At 34.9% G+C, this 18,569-nt stretch overlaps 3 protein-coding genes across 3 annotated transcripts in view; all 3 read left to right on the top strand.

Moving 5' to 3' along the window:
• Nucleotides 1-18,569, top strand: part of LOC120346915 (protein transport protein Sec24A-like) — a 99,575-nt gene that overhangs the window by 9,047 nt on the left and 71,959 nt on the right. The gene's annotated exons all lie outside the window — the stretch shown is intronic.
• Nucleotides 1-18,569, top strand: part of LOC144429907 (alpha-(1,6)-fucosyltransferase-like) — a 67,229-nt gene that overhangs the window by 27,523 nt on the left and 21,137 nt on the right. The gene's annotated exons all lie outside the window — the stretch shown is intronic.
• LOC144429900 (alpha-(1,6)-fucosyltransferase-like) lies at nt 1,872-16,844 on the top strand. Its single transcript, XM_078118127.1, has 11 exons — nt 1,872-2,099; nt 2,756-2,839; nt 3,291-3,431; nt 3,676-3,760; nt 8,229-8,356; nt 8,658-8,766; nt 13,090-13,306; nt 14,408-14,633; nt 14,949-15,113; nt 15,394-15,526; nt 15,771-16,844. Exons 1-11 carry the CDS (start codon nt 2,002-2,004, stop codon nt 16,083-16,085), a joined length of 1,701 nt encoding a protein of 566 aa, XP_077974253.1. The 5' UTR covers nt 1,872-2,001; the 3' UTR covers nt 16,086-16,844.

The following is an 18,569-nucleotide window of genomic DNA, read 5'->3' as shown; positions in this document are numbered from 1 at the left end:
CAGACAGACAGACAAATACCTATCAACATACTTACCGATTAAAATCGATAAGTAACAAGTGAGCAAGGTTCAAATATATGGAAACGAAAGCCTAAACTAAGTGGTATGGGTTTTCAATCTGTCACAGTAGACAAACTCGCACAAAAAAAACGAATGCCTTAGAGCCCACAAAAAATCTTGAAATAAATAAACATAATAGCCTTCTAGCGGAAAATTACAATTTTCAACCACAAAATTTCCTAGCAGTTACACCAGTAGGTAATGATAAAAGATATATTTTCATAACAAGAACAATAAAATGAATTCTAACAAAAATATAATACCACAACGACCTAAATGTTCATTTCGTGTTCAAAAAATTACTATCATGGCAAAAAAGTTCAATTCATTCACATGTCTTCCTGTAAGCTCAATGGGAATTGAATACGGGAAGCTCTTTTGAGCTAAATTATCTTTCTTATGCAGCGGATGCTGCTGGGACATCGAGGTAAATTTGGACCACAACTGCGATGTTTGGAAACGTCTTTTTTGTTTTGATGCCACCATCGCAACATTCTTCGTGGGTCGCAGATTTAACAAGAGTTCTGTCATTCAAGTATTTTGATATCTCAGAAAAGCCTTCAACTACCTGGTTAATTCATCAATATCACCGCTCGTCACTTCAGAGCTACCCATACCATCATGATACCCATGATCAGATTTTCATTACATATATACTTCCTTATTTCTATGAAAGAGGTTTTTTGCTATTCTGGTCTGTTGGACTGCGGACTTTTCCATCTCTGAGGTGTAAAATTTACCACTTCAAACTGCAACAAGTTTTTTTTATTTTTCGTGATGTCCCTTGCTTCAAGTAAATAGGAGTAATGAACGCAATAAGTAAGAGAAAATGTACTTGAAATGGTCAAAATGTGGCATGTGCCCTCACCCGCGCAAACGAACGAGGAAGAAATTGTAGAAAAATATAGTTAAGTTTTCAGCGTTGTAGCAATTCCACATACCAGTTTATTCATATATGTGAAGAACTTGTCACAAAACTTTATACCTTGTTTGCAATCCAAGTTTTAACCCGAAGAATCGATTTCAATGCATCGGAATCGATTCTACTCGATTCCACGGAGAATCGATTCTGGAATCGAATCCGGAGTCGATTCCGCCATCCCTATGACCGAGAACCGTGAACAATCACAAAAGTTTCGCCGAAAGCACGCGCCACGAGTGTACGAATACATTCTTCGCAGAAAACGTTGCCTGATCGTTTGGTGACACTTGACTTAAATGAATATTGAGTGTTTAAAATATGAGAAATGTTCGTTTAATTTGATCGTTGATTGAATTTTCAAAGCAGACATATTTTGTTCAAAATTACCAAATGACCTTGGATATCGAAAACATAGTAGCTTAGGCTATGTTGTTTTTTATTTTATGGTTTAAATGAAGTGTTCAGAGTATTTGATAGATATACCATATCTGCGAATATTGTTTTACTAATTCACTTTGTAGGCATTACCTAATTTTTTGTTGAAAATCGTGTGCCAAAAAATGATCCTAATTTGTTTCTTCAAAGGGAAAACTTCAAAGGAAATGTTGAGGTTAGGTGTATGCAAGAATTACAGTAACGAACAGAATCGATACAATTTGATACATTATCCATTTTCATATTAACTCATATACCTATGCAAGACTTTAAAATCTGGGTGGTTTAGGAAGCACAAGGTTACGCGTAAAGCGTGTAATTGTTGACATTGTTAAATAAAATATGAAATAGAGAGCTGAATAAAACTAAAATTTGTCAAAACACGAGAATAGCAAATTGACAAGAATTAAAACTATTGTACTATAATCAAATAATATTTTTACATTGCAGAACTTTAAATTCATGGATCTATATTGCGCACTACAGTTTTATTATTGACGGATTGAATAACGTCAAATTCGTTCTGATATCTTTGACAGTATTTTAAGACAATTATATGATCTACTTATTATCAATTGAGTGAAATGGTCTCCACATTCACCTCCAAGAGAAAAGCCATTTTCCTTGTTCTTTTTTCTACGATATTGATAACAGTATATGTTACAACATTCTCGGGAAACAGGTAAATTCGTGAGACAAATTTCACTGATTTTACTCACAGCGACAGGAAGTCGTTCTAGCTAAACCCATAATATTCATATATTGGATTGGGACTCTCTAAATTCCGGGAAAGCATTTTAGTAATAAGCTCATTAATATATTTCTCATGCCCACCAATAAGGGTAGACCAGATGAGTACAACCTTTTTCCTATAGCCGACCGCATGAATACCAAATATAAAGTTGAGAGGCGAATAATTTTAATCTACAGCCGGGGGCGAGCCCAGGAGGCTTGGGTTCGATAGTCCTCCGCGTTGAAATCTATTACGACGCAAAAAAGTCGTAAATCACTTGTCAGACATTTTTACTCTGTTAATTATGTTATAACCTCTGATTTGTCTGCGTTATTTTTTCAGCATGAGCGCAGATTTAATCTTGTACGCTGCAGGCTGTGCTCCCCTGGCCTAGACCAATACCTGATGACATTCGCAATACTTTATAGTCCATCCTTTCTACGACCTTGTATGTGAGGACTATTTGTCTGGATCATTAGCTTGATGAAGTGAAATGTCAAATGCTTAATCTTTGCCGCGAGAAAATAAAACATAATGACACTGTGAAAAGTACAAGTTTTGCAACTTCCACAGATATAAATATTTCCGAAATATTTCCTTCTAAGAGTCAACTACATGGACAAGCTGCTGGATATTGTTCCTTCCTTGAAATCTCTAACGCTGGAGACTGAGCGGTCAAATGACGAAAGGTACGTTTTTCATTTATATATGTCCTGTACGATTTCATTTTCACCATATTCATCACATCACATTAAGAAAAAGATTTTAAATCAAATAACATCATTATGTGAGATGTATTAAGATGTATCATGAATAATTGTACTTTGAACAGAATATTGAGGATAGAAATTATTGGTGGGGACTGGTGATAAATAGGCCAATTGTCGATCATCGTACATTATCTGTGAAGCTTTTATATATATATATTATAATTTTCAATGTGTTTGAACTGGCTTAATATCGGTACATAGTTTTAAAAAGCCTTTAATTTAACCTTAGAAACAGCTATTTATTTATTAGGAGGTAATTTCAAAACCTTTTCAATGCTATGATCATAATGACTAGTTTCATTTCGGGCCGTTCAATCACGCGTTGCATATTAAGAAAATCCATTTTTTAATCTTGAAAATTCAAATCAAGAGTCAAAATTTTAAAAAAGAACACTGTACAAATCATGCGAACAAATTTCAAAGAGTACTGGAATTCAATTTCTTCTATGATATTAAAAAACGCAACAGAAGGAGGGAAAAAAGAAGCATCGGCACTTCAGGACGGTTTCAAGTAAGATTTTTCATCAAACGGTATTTGTCTTTTCTTTATATGATAATATAATACGATAATACAATCAGCCACTTGATCCAATTCAACGGCATTCAAACACTTGCTGAACAACATTTAATGAAGCACTTGAAATTGATGTTGTTTATTCAGATCATGCGAGTTCAGAAAAATCCCAAAACATACACGCTTTTCAACTACAAAGTAAATTTCAAATGAAACTTTTATTAGTCTACATTTTTATTAGCGTTTTGGACATTCGATATGAAGAAATTGGAAACTTTTTTGACGATAAAATAGAAGCAAAGAGCGACGACTACTTTAATGGAAATGTGAGTATTTTTATTTTACGTCGATATACAGTATGTATAGCCTACATGTTTGTTTGTGGAGAAGAACGAGCCAGAATTTAACTTTGTTACATTTTTTTTTCCAATTGTACTGAAAATACGAATGATTGTTGAAAAATTAGTAATTTTACACTTTTCTATCGACTTGATGTTGAATTCTAAAAACACAGTAGCGGTTCTATTAGCAATACAACTTGCTAACACTTATAAACAACCCGCCTATAAACATGTCAACTACTTGGAACTTGTACTCGACTATTCAATCCTAAGTTTACACACAATCTCACGGACGCATTTTGCGAATAGATTTCCAGCTGCAATTGTTGTAAAAATCGTGAAGTAGATGAATGTGATAGATGGAAAAGTCAAAAGTTTCAACGAAATAGCAAGTTTCGGTGAAATTTTCTCAGAATAAGTGAAATTTACAACGATTAGCGTCAATAACTGCCCAGCCAACCAACTAGAGCAGCGGTTCCCAAACTATGGGTCGCGACCCACTGGTGGGTCGCAGAAGGAATCTTAGTGGGTCGTGAAAAGATGTAGAAAGCTTTGGATAATTATACTGGTTATTAGGATCGGTGGCGACTCGAATACGTAAATCTTTGAAAAAAAAAAAATAAAAATTTAAATTGAATTTAAATTCTAATCTGTGAAAGTTTCCTTTTTACGATCTTCTTAAAGGAACAAAAATTTGCTACACAAAGAATGACCATGTGGCTTTTTTACGCATAGCAGTTTTGTACACTGTACAGCACTTCTTACCATGTTTCCCCGAAATTTAGTCAGGATTTAGATTTATTTCTTTTGAAGAATACCACTACGGTTTTTTTTTGGAAGAGGTGTTTTGTGTTCATTTATCAAAAATAAAATTACATTGTAGAAAATCTCAAGTTTTTTTACTAAACATGATATAAAAACCGACATCCATTGTTTTTGTTTGTATTTCTTATACAAAAATCAAGTGACAAATATCATAATGGTGATATCACACAAACTTGAATAGTAGCGTGATCCTCACCTCACCTCAGGCCAATGAAGCTTTCCTCTCCCACACATTTTAAATTTATTTTAAGGGTAGGGTTTAATTAAAATAATTTTGAAAATTCAAATTATTATCTTATTTTCAGGCCAGGTCTTATTTAGGAAACACGGTAGCTTTGCGATGATTAGCCATTGCTGTGCTGTGTGTTATGTCATAAAAAACAAAAAAAAATTGAATTAAAGTCAAGTGGGTCGCCATAAGCTGTGGTAATAAATAGTGGGTCCCAACTCTAAAAAGTTTGGGAACCACTGAACTAGAGCGTAAGTTCTCCGCGGTCACAAGTATGCTACAATGGATAGCCTTTAATGCCATGCGCGTAATATTCAGCACATACCGTGTTTCCCCAAAAATAAGACCTACCCTGAAATTAAGACCTATGCTATAGTTCAGGGGTTGCCAACCAGTCAGAGACACATTATAAACAGAAACACACATGAACATCAGATATATATACCTTTATTCAGCTGTTCCAGAATGCTGATTCATTGTAAATATCACTCACCAACATGATTATGGCACAAATTTACAAGCCATTTATCATTATGCATGCTACTTAGTGGGAGTTCAGGTATGGTATGTCGTTGTAGCCAATCGAAGCAGTTCTATCTCATGGGTGTCAGTCATAACAGATCAATGCTTCGATAACACGTCTTTTAGGGTTGAAAACACAGATTCGCAGACGTATGTTGATCCAAACATTGACAATACCCTACGGACAGCTCGTTTGACAATGGCGTATATTTCCATTGGCATGCTTTTCCATAACTCAATGGTCCCTTCCTTTAATTTAAAGTGCATTTCAGTTGGTCCTCCCCACAAAGAATGATCATTCTCGACCCAGTTGCAGCTTCGTCTGAGACTGGAGGGAATTTCAAACTATCCGTCTCAAAATTAAATGAGTGGTCGACGACATAATCTGTGACGTTTTATCTGTTCTTTATTTAATCCGCCCAAATGGTAAATTGCACGTTTCTCGTTGAAGGCCGAACTATGGTTACGACAGCCGTTGTAGTGCAATAAACGCGTTTCACAACAAATTTAATTGCCACGTAATAATGGACGACTGTATGGTAAAGTGAACGAAGGCGTTTGTGGATCTTCGACGTGAAAGAAGAATGCTCGATGAATCATAATACAGTATGTTTAATTTAAAATTATGAATCGTAATTTGCAATTTGTTTTTGCCTTAAAAATAATCAAGGCGAAAGGAGCCGCACGAAACCGGTCCAAGAACCGCATCAGTTGGCCACTCTTGCTAGAGTCAATAGCGCGAATTTTTTTCGACCTTGTTGTTTCGATTCCGCCGCCTCTTTTCCTTTATTATAATATCAACTCCTCCGCATTTCCATATGATACCCACCTCGTTTCCTAATTTAATAATCTTACTGCAGATTGGTTATTGTTTATGAAACTGTCAATCAGGTTTCCTTATTCTTTTCTTTCATTGATCGACATTATTAACGAAATATAATATCGGTTTGAAAATTTGCACAGGATAAAAAATACGTTTGCTTCGATTATATTTTACTGAATGTGCCTCACTTTTATTTATTCAATGAAAACTGCACTATAAGGTATAAGTTGATCATAGCTGTTAATAATATGTTCACAACAAATAAATACGTTTAAAAAAATACGTTTGCTTCGATTATATTTTACTGAATGTGCCTCACTATTATTCATTCAATAAAAACTGCACTATAAGCAGGGTTGCCATATCGTGCTTATTTTTAAGATTTGTGCTTATTTTCTAGCCCGCGTCTTATAAAGTAACGATGTGCTTATTTCTAAGAAAAGTGCTTATTTTTGAGTTGCGTGCTTATTTCGTCTTAGAAAAATGGATTGTTTGTGTACAAAGCTTCCGTGGAAACGAGGGACCATGTTTTTTATTATATATACTCAATGCGCATCCACGCTTTGCTGTGTTATTATTATGAAGTATCACTCATCCACGTTCTACCATGACCTAATGGCGCAGTCTCACTCACTTCCATCGCGGACTGTTTCTGTTAACGGTAGGGTTTGCGGTATATCCAGACAAACTGTGACACGGTTACAATAGTTTCTGCTAGTGGCTTTTTAGGGACAATCCATAATTTAAACAATGAGTAAGCGTAAGCACGGGTTCCGTTTTGAATATAAAAAGAAATTTGCTTTTTACGAACAAAGTGGAAAGGGTAAGAGCTATGCTCACTGGTGCTATTGTGACAGCAATTTCAAACTAGAGGCCATGGGGAAAACGGCATTTAGTGCCCACAATACTACCACACAACACAAGGATTTTGCAAGAAGCATTGAGGGAAACCAAAGTATGAAGACTTTTTTTTACAAGCGGAATATTCCAACTAATATAGACTACGACTTACCTGCTTCTGGGGATGCATATATACTGCAAAACACCAGAAATCATCAACGATTTCACCACGCAACACATCAAAACGATTTTTCATGATTCTGACATTGTTAGGTAGTAAATTAACAAGTGCCAGAACAAAGTCTACAGCCATTGTCACAGGAGTTCTTGCTACATATGCTCAGAAAAAAAATGCTGTCAGAACTCGGAGATCAGTCCTTTTCAATATCCGTTGATGCCCCCAACCAAAACAAAGTGAAACGTTTTCCTTTGGTTATCAGATTCTTTAGCTCTAGAGTTTGGGTGCGTATTCTCGACCCGTGGTCCATGCCCTGTGAGGCCTCGGCCCCTATGATTTCGTGCCTTCTGCGATTACGTGGCTGCATGCAACCTTGTTCGGAGCGACTTCCAATAACAAAAACTTGAGTGGATAAAAATTAGTGCGAAAGAGACTAGAAGGGTATGAGAAGGTGTATGATTCCTTTCTCATTTTCATTCTGCGTTCCCGCCGTTGTTAAGTACCCCTAAAATAACCTCTTTATACCAGTGCTTATTTTTGGCTCAAGGTGGATGGTAACCCTGACTATAAGGTATAAGTTTATCATAGCTGTTAATAATATGTTCACAACAAAAATGGAAAACGTTTTATTTATAAGTAAATGGATATCGGTTTTCATGTTTTGTCCTATATTTGAAAATCTCGTAATTCTTTTCTTCTTAAATTTGTTTTTGATAAATGAAAATAAAAGACGGGTCCTATTTTCAATAAAACGCGGTAAGGGAATATCACATATTCAAAACCCCTTATAATGACAGTTGCATAATTGCAAAATATTTGCTGTTTGACTCACTGGCTGTCGGTTTGAGAACCTAATTCAAATACACAGAGCTTCAAACACGACTCCCAGCTCTGCAATAAAAAATTACAAACTCCGACTTAGAGTCTTTGCATAATTTGTCTATGATTTAATTAACACAATACTTTCAGTCTTTCGCCCAGTTATTATCCTTGTGACTTAGAAAACATTGTTTCACTCAACTCATTTTATTTTCAGTCCACGGAATTCTACATGATTTCAAACCTTCTTTCTGATTTGAAATATTACTGGTTGCATATATCATCGGTAATTAAAAGATTAGGTCTTCCAAGCGACATCCAAGAATTTGTGAACAATGGATATATGTGAGTTATTTATTATTGTGTAATTGCTCAAGTCATAGCACCTAAATGGCATTCAAGAAGTGAACAAAATTTTAGTTTGTTAAATCAACACCAGGGAAACAGAAAACAAGACTCCTGATTTAAATTAGTTTATCTTTTATAAACTTCAGCTTGCCCTGTTGAGATTGAATAAAAATATTTATCTAGAATTGAGTGGATAAGTGCTTGGCCGTGTTGATAAAATGAAAATGACTCGTATTCTAAGGTAGATTAAAAATCGAAATTTGAGAACAATTTTTATAAAAAATTTTATTTTATCAAGAAAATCAAAGAATGAACTTAAAAATGTAATTGAAGAATCTGAAACGATCGCCCGTAAAAATATGCATAACTTACAGATGTACGTCCAAGAAAGAATAGCCAAACTGCAGGTAATTGCAGTTAATAATAATTTTAACAATAATAATTCGTTTTTGTAATAAAATTGAATACGTTACTTTGCTGCAAAAGTTCATGATGTTGTTTCTGTCATGGATAAATGCAAAACGGGATCAGCATCCCTTCTAGTTAACATATTTTTTACCTAAATCGGTTTAGTGTTGCAGAAAGAAGACAGTGCAAGTTGGCAGAGATAATACTAGACTTGGCTCAATTCTGTCAGAATTTCTCAATTAACAACTTGATTTATTCAGTTCATTTCAATTCAGTAATTCACAGTTGAATGAAAATTGAAAAAGTGTAAGTGTAAGTGTACAGTGTAAAATAGAATGAAACATTCCAGGGTGAAGAGAGATGCGAAAAACTAATACTGATTATTGAGCAGCGAGCGACACTTCGAATACTCACCAAACAACGCCAGAAACTTGAATAGTATAATATTTATTCTAATGGGAGAACCCAAATGTGACAACTAAATAAATCAAGCACAAATCACTGAGTTAAACCTGGAGACATCAAACTATTTACAAACTTTTCATTTACTCTTCACTCATCCCTCTCAATTAGATCACACCTCAACAATTTTCATTCACCCACTTGTAGCTCTGAAGCATAAGGTAAAATGGAAGAGAGCAATGCTTAAATATATGGTCACCCAAGACCAAAACGAGTTTTTTCTACCCACAATTCTCCCAAGGTCATATCCTGAACGAAGATGAAACTGTGGAAAACAAAGGATCCGAGTCACAACTTTATTATCTGATATTTTAAATTACCGGTACCGTAGTCTACCGTATCCCACCAAACAAGTTCCGACTTTTGCTAAGAACGAGATCCACTGACATGGGGGTAACGAAACCGCTATAAGTAATTTGGAGCTCCCAACGTGTGTGCATCAAGATGGCGCACAACCCGAACGCTAACCTGGGACACGTACTGGTAGTGGACCTATGGATCGTTTAAATATTTTTGGTAATCCTGTTGTTGTTGGTATTTTTCTTCTTTGTATCGTTATGAGGAAATCGCCTCTCTCATTGATTACTGCACCAATTGCTTTTCAGTGGGCTAAGATTGTATTTTTTGCTATTTATTCCTAAAATTTCTATAAATTCTATGAGATCTGATATTTCATCTAAAATTTCGCTGTATTAATTTTTACATAGGAATTAAAATACTGTGATGATCGGAGTCACAACTGTATTATCAACTATTTTGCAGTACAGTTACCGTAGTCTACTTCCCAATGTGACGATAAATAACATGTACCGATCATTCCTAATACGACAAATATGCATATTAGCAAAAGTTTTCCTGTCATTGGGATTTATTTAACGCATTGCAGACTAATATGCTTATCTGTTAAACTACTAAGCCGATTAAGATACTTTGTTAAAAAATAGTCGCTAGAGCGTTCAATACAAGATTTTGATTATAGTCTGCTCTACAAGTGAGATACATTTTGCTAAACACCAGAACGTGCTCATCTGGCGTCATTGGGAATACTTCAGTTACACCAGTGGTTCTCGAACTTCTTCGTATTGTGACGCCCTCCATAAATATGATCAAGTTGCGACTCCCCGTGAAAAACGTCTTAATAGCTTTTAATAATAGACCTTTTGGCGATGAGTCCTATTTAAACGAAAAAACACAACTCAACGTAAGTCAGTGAAATCGTATTTAATATGATGAGTGTAGTCTAGAGATATACCGATGTATCGGTATCGGCAATATCGGCCAATTTTTCGGTATCGGTAGTGTATCGGTATCGGCGAAATTTAGACCGATATCTCCGATATATTTAACTTTTTCAATATGATCCAGAATGTTTCGAAAAGTAGGTTAGAATACTGATCTTGAAATTAATTTTTGCTCGGATAGACCGTGAACTATGAGCCATGCACGTCCCCTCCCCCGCTAGTAGAAACGGGAATCGGATTCTGACCCGTTTCTAGCCATTCATCAGCCAAACTTGCACAATCTATTTGAGTATTTTCGCTGCCATATTTTTATATTAAAATTTTTGATATTACATGGTAATTATGACGAAATATAGCAATCGAATATTAGTGGATGTTCCGATGTGTAAAATATAAAATACGACGTTACATTGGCACAAAATCCTTCGCACGTAACTCAATGTATCAGTTTCATACGGTAAGTAGGCTAAACATTTATTTATTTTACCACCAACAGTAGCCAAATTCTATTAGTTTTCTAATTGAACACCAAGATTACCAGCGCCAGTGGTCAATTCATCTGATTCAAATAACGCATTTGGATCCTAAACATCTACTTTTTGATATATATATATATGTGATATTTCTCTTTTTTGATCCGAAATAACGTGCACTATTAATATTGCTCGAAGACTATTGTTTTAAACCGTCTGCCCTGCACACTTGAGGTAATATTCACTCAGTATCGGAATATCGATATCGGTATATCGGCAATATCGGTCGTTTTCGAATTTCGGTGTATCGGTATCGGCATATTAGCTGATATCGGATCGATATCGGCATCGGCGACTAAAGTGGGATCGGTACATATCTAGAGTGTACTTGCGATTGTCATGTTGTAGTGAATTGTGGGAGCCGCATGCTTTTCCCCTTTCAACATTCACTCGAGATAGATATTTTGCACGTATTATGGCAACGCAAGAACTGATAATCTTTATCCAAGAAAATCCAAAAACTCATTACATTTTCAGAATTAAAATATATTTTTATATCGATACCGTTCACAAAATGGGGAAGAAAAGCAGCAGTGTATTGCTGAAGAAAGATTTTGGCAAGTGAAAGCATATATTCTAAGAAGCCCAAACATCGCATCCCTAGTTGCAACAAAAAGGATTTTTTGCTTGAAACTTGAACTATCCAAAGTCAATCTAGCTTTCGTCATACTTGCGTTTTTAGACTTTCTTGTTCAGTATCATTTTGAGCTCTGCACTGCTTTCTGCAGTTGTTTTCATATTTACAACGCAAAACCATTCCGCAGAAAAAAAAAGTGTCGCGACGCCCTAGCATAATTGAAGCGACGCCCACTTTGAGAACCACGGAGTTACACAACAAAGTCTGGCTCAACGCTTGTATACAAACCATCACGTGACGCGCCTCAGTATTCAGCCAATTCGGAAGCTCCCCTCGCCAGAAGGATCAATACTTATCCACAGTCAATACTGCTGTGCAAGTTTAAATATTCTGTGCTTAGATAAATTAAAATATTTATAATACGATCCTTGTAACGATCAACACTCTTTACATATTGGCCGCAAGCCTATATTTATGCTTATATCACTCACCTTTTCAAAAACTCATGCCAGTTAACGCTCAAGTTGAATACTCACTTACCGTTGTCGATATTGTAAATCCAAATTATAAAAGAAGACAGCGATTCTCAAATATATGGACAAAAAGATCAAAACAAAGTATTACGGTTATGCAATCTGTCATATAGTATGCTAACGGTACCGCAGTCTTAACGACTTCGCCTGACCACCAGACAGCAGCAAACGTGGAACCGCCAATAGGTCCACGTTTTAATTTCGATTACGTTATCGCACACAAAAAAACAATCTCATGGATGTTTCCCCGAGCATCGATTTCTATCTTTATGTCCGCAACAATTACCAATTAGCAATAAGTGAACGATTACGGAACATTTGGAATTTGTGCAGACGCTCAGGCCCCTTTTTCGCTTACACAGATATCCAAGCATGGTTGTGAACATTGCCTCGTTCTCGGCGTTTGCGTTTTATTTGTCAGTTTTCTGTTGTAAATCAAATAACTTGGTTGTCGTTATTTCTCCCGGGTACTTTTAGTTAAGTTGCAATAATCAAAGATCGATTATGCAAACCTTGCGATGGACTAGCTTACAATTAGCCATCAGTACCTGCGCCGTCAGTCGCACGTGGATTAATGCTTTTAATAAAAATGATAGTTTTGAACATGTGGGCCATTTTGTATGCACCAAATACCCAAGGCACTCTCTAAATAAACGTCAAAAATTTCGCAATTGTGAAGTATAGAGAGAAGAGCCCAATTTTTGAAATAAATAAAAGTAATAGCTGTCTACGCAATCTTTAACCACTCTGAATTATGAAGATATTGCTCTAGTAGTTAATAAGAAAAGAGGTTTTGTCACAAGAAAAAGGAGAAAGAAATACAAACAAGATGAACAACATAACAAAACGATCCATATGTACACTTCCTGACCAACGAAGATTTTCATGTTAGCAGAAGCCTACGTTTTATAATTGTTCACTGCGTATGATTATTTTCGATTAATACTGAAAATGTATGTTTGTTTTCTTTGTTCAGAATCCTAATAATTGCAACAGTGCATCAGTTCATGTATGTAATATGATAAATCAAGCTGGTTTTGGCAGTGAGTTGCACACCATACTCAAATGTTTTTTACCTGCTTTTAAACAACAAAGAACTATGATTCATCATATGAAAGGGTGGAAATATGATCCTGAAGGATGGAGTCATCTCTTTGCCCCGCTCAGTGATTGTGACGAAACAAAATATACAGGTATAACAGCCTATATAAATATTGTGAAGTTATATTATTAAGTTTTGTGAATACAACGTGTAATACGTAAAGCAAATTTAAGATATTCAGGAAAAATCAAGTTCGAGAAATCATGTTAATTCTATTCCTGTTACAGTTGAATTATGTATGTTTAAAGAATTTTGACGTAATACTAGAGAAATATATATGTTACGGTTAGTGCTGTGCAACAAGACAATTGAATAATTGGATCATCATAGAAATAGTTTGAATTGTTCTATAGTATAGAACTGTACTAAATATGGAAAAATAAGACATATCAATCACTAATCTTTCGATGTGCGTCACATCTATGGTATATTGAGATAATTTCAGGATTTTATTTGGCAACGGTCATTGACACCGCCGAAAGATCGTCGCAAATAAACGCGGGAGTTGTGCATGATAGTTTGACAGTGGTTCATTGTGGGTAATAATTAACGATGTTCTGATTGTACGAACTTCATAAAAATTGGTAAGTATCAAGTTAGACAAGAAATACACACGTCCATATAAATTTTATTGGTGTCCATAGACAATATCAATAATTTGCACTACGTATAACTGGGGCGTAATTTTTAAAAGCGTCGAATGTTGGGAAATTTATGCGCTAATGAAAAAATTCAAATACCAGATAATAGTTGTTTATTTTATCTAAATTATGTCAAAATTTCATAGAATTCCAAGTTACAGCAGGCAGTCGTTTTTATGAGCGGTATTTCAACACGGCGTAACGGTACTTAGCAGACGTGATGCGTACATTTTTAGCCGCGGATTTTGTAACATTTCTAATTCATGACAGCAACGTTTTGATAACAGCTAAACTCAGGATAGTTGTCTAGATATATGAATCTTGTTAATTTTTTTTCCTAGGATGTTCTCGATCTATATTCTGCGATATTCCCAACATTTGTGAATTTATTGTATTGCATTGACAAAAATATTCATCCGGCCCGTTTCAACACAATTTGAGTCATACCTGGCCCGCGGTCAAAAAAGTTTGGTGACCCCTGTTCTATACAGACAGCTATCTTTTTATGAACTTTATACCTTGATTTATTTTAATTTTCGATTTGTTCACAGGACATAGTAACACACAAATAGTGAATGGCAATGCCGTTTATCCAACTGGATACGACTTTATATCAATTCCATCGGAAATATCTCAAGATATTATTCAAAATCATGCGGATCCATTTGCCTGGTGGATGGCGCAATTCATTGGATATGCGATGAGAATGAGGCCTGAATTTGTGAATCAACTTGACAGAACCGCCCAGGAAATAAAATTCACTAATCCCATAGCCGGGTAGGGAGGATCATGAATTCTTCACCAATATCAATCATTTTCTTACCCGCATAAGCATATGTCGTATGTGGATATGAATTTTACTGACACTACATTAATCATTCAACATTTGTGTGTATATATTTTAGCATTGCTCTCTTGTAGCTCTCACATCTATAATAAAGTTAACTAACAGCATAAAAACACTAATTATCCAGCCTAAAACACTGAAATATAGTATAAAACTTAATAAATGTCTTTCTTTCATCGATATTAATAAAAAAAAAAGTAAAACCACCAAACTGCTTGTTTATTTCAATCATTTTTCCTGTCAAGAATGCATATTCGTCGTGGGGACAAACTGATTAGAGAAGCAAAAAAACACGAAGTTGAAGAGTATATGTTTTTTATTGAAAATTGGTTCGACGAACAAAATATAAAACAAAGAACTGTATATGTGACAACCGATGATGACAAAGTTTATCAGGAATTAACAACGAAGTAAGAAATGTTTTTTGCGTAAAATCATCGTACGTATATCACTTATCTAAATTTAATATGAAAAAATTCTAGCAGAAGATGAATTCACTGTGTAGAGTAGTTGAGTTTTTCAAACAAATTGATGTATGTCAAACAACGACTCTGTTTGTGCAAAGGATAACAAAAAATAAACTCATAATTTCAATCTATTCTACCGGACGTTCTCCAGTTGCCCAACCTTAAAATCGTCTCCGTTCGGACCAAATCATGACATATCATTAATTTTTGTTCTGTTATCAAGATATCCCTCGTACAATTTCCTCACAACTCCAACCGATACTATGCAAAGAGGACTCAATGCTCTTCAGGGAATAGTCACCGATGTATATCTACTTTCTCTATGTGATTTTGTGGCATGTACGGGGTCTTCCAATGTAAGTAGCTGAAAAATATTTTCTCTAAGCAAAGAAGAAATATACAGAATTTTTTATGAAAACAAATGCATCTGTGGACACAATGATTTTAAGTTCGCATTACGTGCCATCTACTGCCTGCTTATTCTATTATAAAAATTTCCTTACTTACCATCATTAAAAATCCAGAGACTAATACCTAATACCCGATTGGACATCACGGTATATTCCAATGAAATAAATCTCATTTCTGTTAATTTTGCAGATTTGCCGTCTCGTTTACGAACTATTAACATTTAATCATCACGACGCATCTACAAGATGGCAATCAGTGGACGATATGTATTACTTCCATGGAGCAGTATTTCCTTACGTTGCGATATCTGACCATACAGCGAGAAAAGAAACGAGAGAGATTGGTGTTCGGGAAGGTGAAATATTGAAAGTGGCCAAAACTGGTGGTTGGGCGACAGATGGGTTCATAAACTGCGAGAATACCAACAATCAAGAGAAAGGAAAAGTTCCATTGTATAAAATGCGATCGAAGCTATCTGTTGATAGTTTCCCGATCCTGCATTGACCTCCATGCAATACTTCCGCAAAATTGTCAACGCAAAGTTAGCACAGCTTCCAAAACTGAAATTAAAGTTAACAGAATGAATATTTAGTGAATATCAATAATACATCTCTGAGTTATATATTCTAATCATGAATCACGTACCTTTTTCTTTGCATCTGAAAAGCAAATTATTTATTTTAAGCGTTTCAATTTTATATTGGCACAAAAATACCCTCTTATGCATAAAAATGTTTGGATAAACCTTTATTAAAAATTTATTTATGCTGCCCACTGGATCCAGTGCTTCGAAAACCGAAGACCGGCATTAACAAGTTTATTTCTCATCTACTTTACCAGCGAAAACGACATTCTGTGCCTGGTCATATTTTAAAACGTATCATTCTTCTGAATAAACACGTAATGCAGCACAGAAATTTATTGACACAGTCACAGCTATAGCTACCTTGGCTCGTTCGTTGATATTTTAACAGATTCGTACGACTGATACTGATTCGTCAAAACGGTTTTAGCGCCGATTTATTCATTGTTATATATATCTGAAAAAACATACCATGCATTAGATTAAATCGATGTGGGTTATTTAGCCAGGGTCCAGAATTGTTCAATCTTGGTGCCCATGCAGGTATGAAATCGATAAAGAGTAAAACAATACAACACAACTAGTTTTAGAATTATTCGTTGATGATAGTTTTCAGTTTGATTTGGCTCGTTCGACTGTACACGTCTCAAGATTCTATATACAGTAATGGTTCAGCTTGCCGATAATGAACTGCATAAAACGAAAATTCGCGTATTTTAAAATTCAGTAACAATCAGGAGGGTAAATCATTGAACTACAACAATTAACATACAATTATGAAAACACGAAACATGTCAAACATGGATAGAGCATTTATGGGAACAATTGTGGATATAAAATTGTTTGATAGTTAAAATTTATGGCAATATCAGGCGGCATATAATTAGCATATAAGCATATATTGGAAAATCAGTGATCGTCAGTATTGCTCGGATATCAGTATTCACTACGTACGACTTTGCTTTTCGTAAATTCTCGCTAAAACAGAAAAAAAAAATTAAATTTATTGTGATAACAGAACTTGCAGGCTTGTTGGACCTTTCTCTTACTCTAATATTGCGATATGATTAGCAATAAAATTAATCTAGTTCTGTTCATTATTTAGTTATGCCGTTTCGTTTACGTATTATTGTGAGGATGTAGTATTTCCATACGTTGCAGTATCTGACCATTCAGAGAGGAAATTAAGGAGTGAGATTGATGTTCGGATATAGCGACAATACCAACAATTGAAAGAAAAGAGAGTTCAATTGTATAAACTACGATCGAAGCCATCTGTACATAGTCTTCCAATTTTCCATAGCCCTCCGTAAATCTCCTTCGCAACATTCCCAACGCAAAGTTGAAACCGAAATTCACAATATTGGAAAATGTGATCGATGGTGAAAAGACGACTGTTGTTTCTCCCAATTATCACACATTTATTATTATATCTTTGCTTTAGAATTTAGATATTCCGGTCTTGAATCAAATAAATTTATGTTTCAATTGGATGGGTAGAATACCTAAATTTATTGGCAGTATTACATTTGATATTGACAAAAAAAAAATATTATACATATAAATGTTTATAGTATCTTACTTAAAAGTGGTATTTCATATAATAAGATGCAACGATCCATACTCTCAATACAGGACAACTCTTACAATTGATACATATAACAGTGAATAGTATGAGCTTGGATATGATATTTTGCAATGAAGCGTGGCAAAGTATATAGAACCTAAAATAGGGTATTTCATACAATAGAATGCAACGATCCATACTCTCAATACAGGACGATTCTTACAAATGATACATATAACAATGAATAGAATGAGCTTGGATATGATATTTTGCAATGAAACGTGGCAAAGTATATAGAACCTAAAAAACGAAATATTTTCAAATTCGTGAAAATAATAGGTCCAGTAAGTAATGAGAAAAGCGATTTGTTCATAACAACAAGAAAAAGAATTCCAACAACAACATAATAACCAAACGATCTGTATGTTCATTTCGTGTCCAATAACTTAGTTATTTTTAACCATAGTGAGTCCAAGCGCAGTATAGATTTGCTGTTCTCTGAATAGAACTTATTCTTCATTGTGCAAATGACTATCGACACGCATAAACTGGGTACATAACAAGGGCTTTTGTCATTGAAATAGGATTAATAATTCGAGGCCCGGCTTTCAATTGAGAAGTGCTGTTTGTTAAAGGCTTGTAAAATAAAATTAAAATTTAATTTCAAAATTGCCTCTCTCTGATATCAGTGTTTTATCGGTTTCAACTCAACTGATTGCTATCTTAATGTATTATAATATATAGGTTTAATGTATTTGGAGTGTTTTAGTTAGGCTCTATGAACATGGATATCACGTGGGTTGTTTATGTACCTGGATTGAGTGTTTGGGCATATATA

This window comes from Styela clava, chromosome 11 (genome assembly GCF_964204865.1).
Source record: "Styela clava chromosome 11, kaStyClav1.hap1.2, whole genome shotgun sequence".
NCBI classification, from domain to species: Eukaryota; Metazoa; Chordata; class Ascidiacea; order Stolidobranchia; family Styelidae; genus Styela; species Styela clava.
The sequence above is the reverse complement of the archived record's forward strand: the minus strand, read 5'-3'. Positions and strand labels throughout refer to the sequence as shown.

Bases quoted from the DNA above. Each gene is read 5' to 3' on its own strand.
- LOC144429900 (XM_078118127.1), top strand. From the start codon at position 2,002: ATGGTCTCCACATTCACCTCCAAGAGAAAAGCCATTTTCCTTGTTCTT. The intron at 8,767-13,089 runs GTAATTGCAGTT...TTCTTTGTTCAG, and splicing joins AAAGAATAGCCAAACTGCAG to AATCCTAATAATTGCAACAG. The intron at 15,114-15,393 runs GTAAGAAATGTT...TCTGTTATCAAG, and splicing joins TATCAGGAATTAACAACGAA to ATATCCCTCGTACAATTTCC.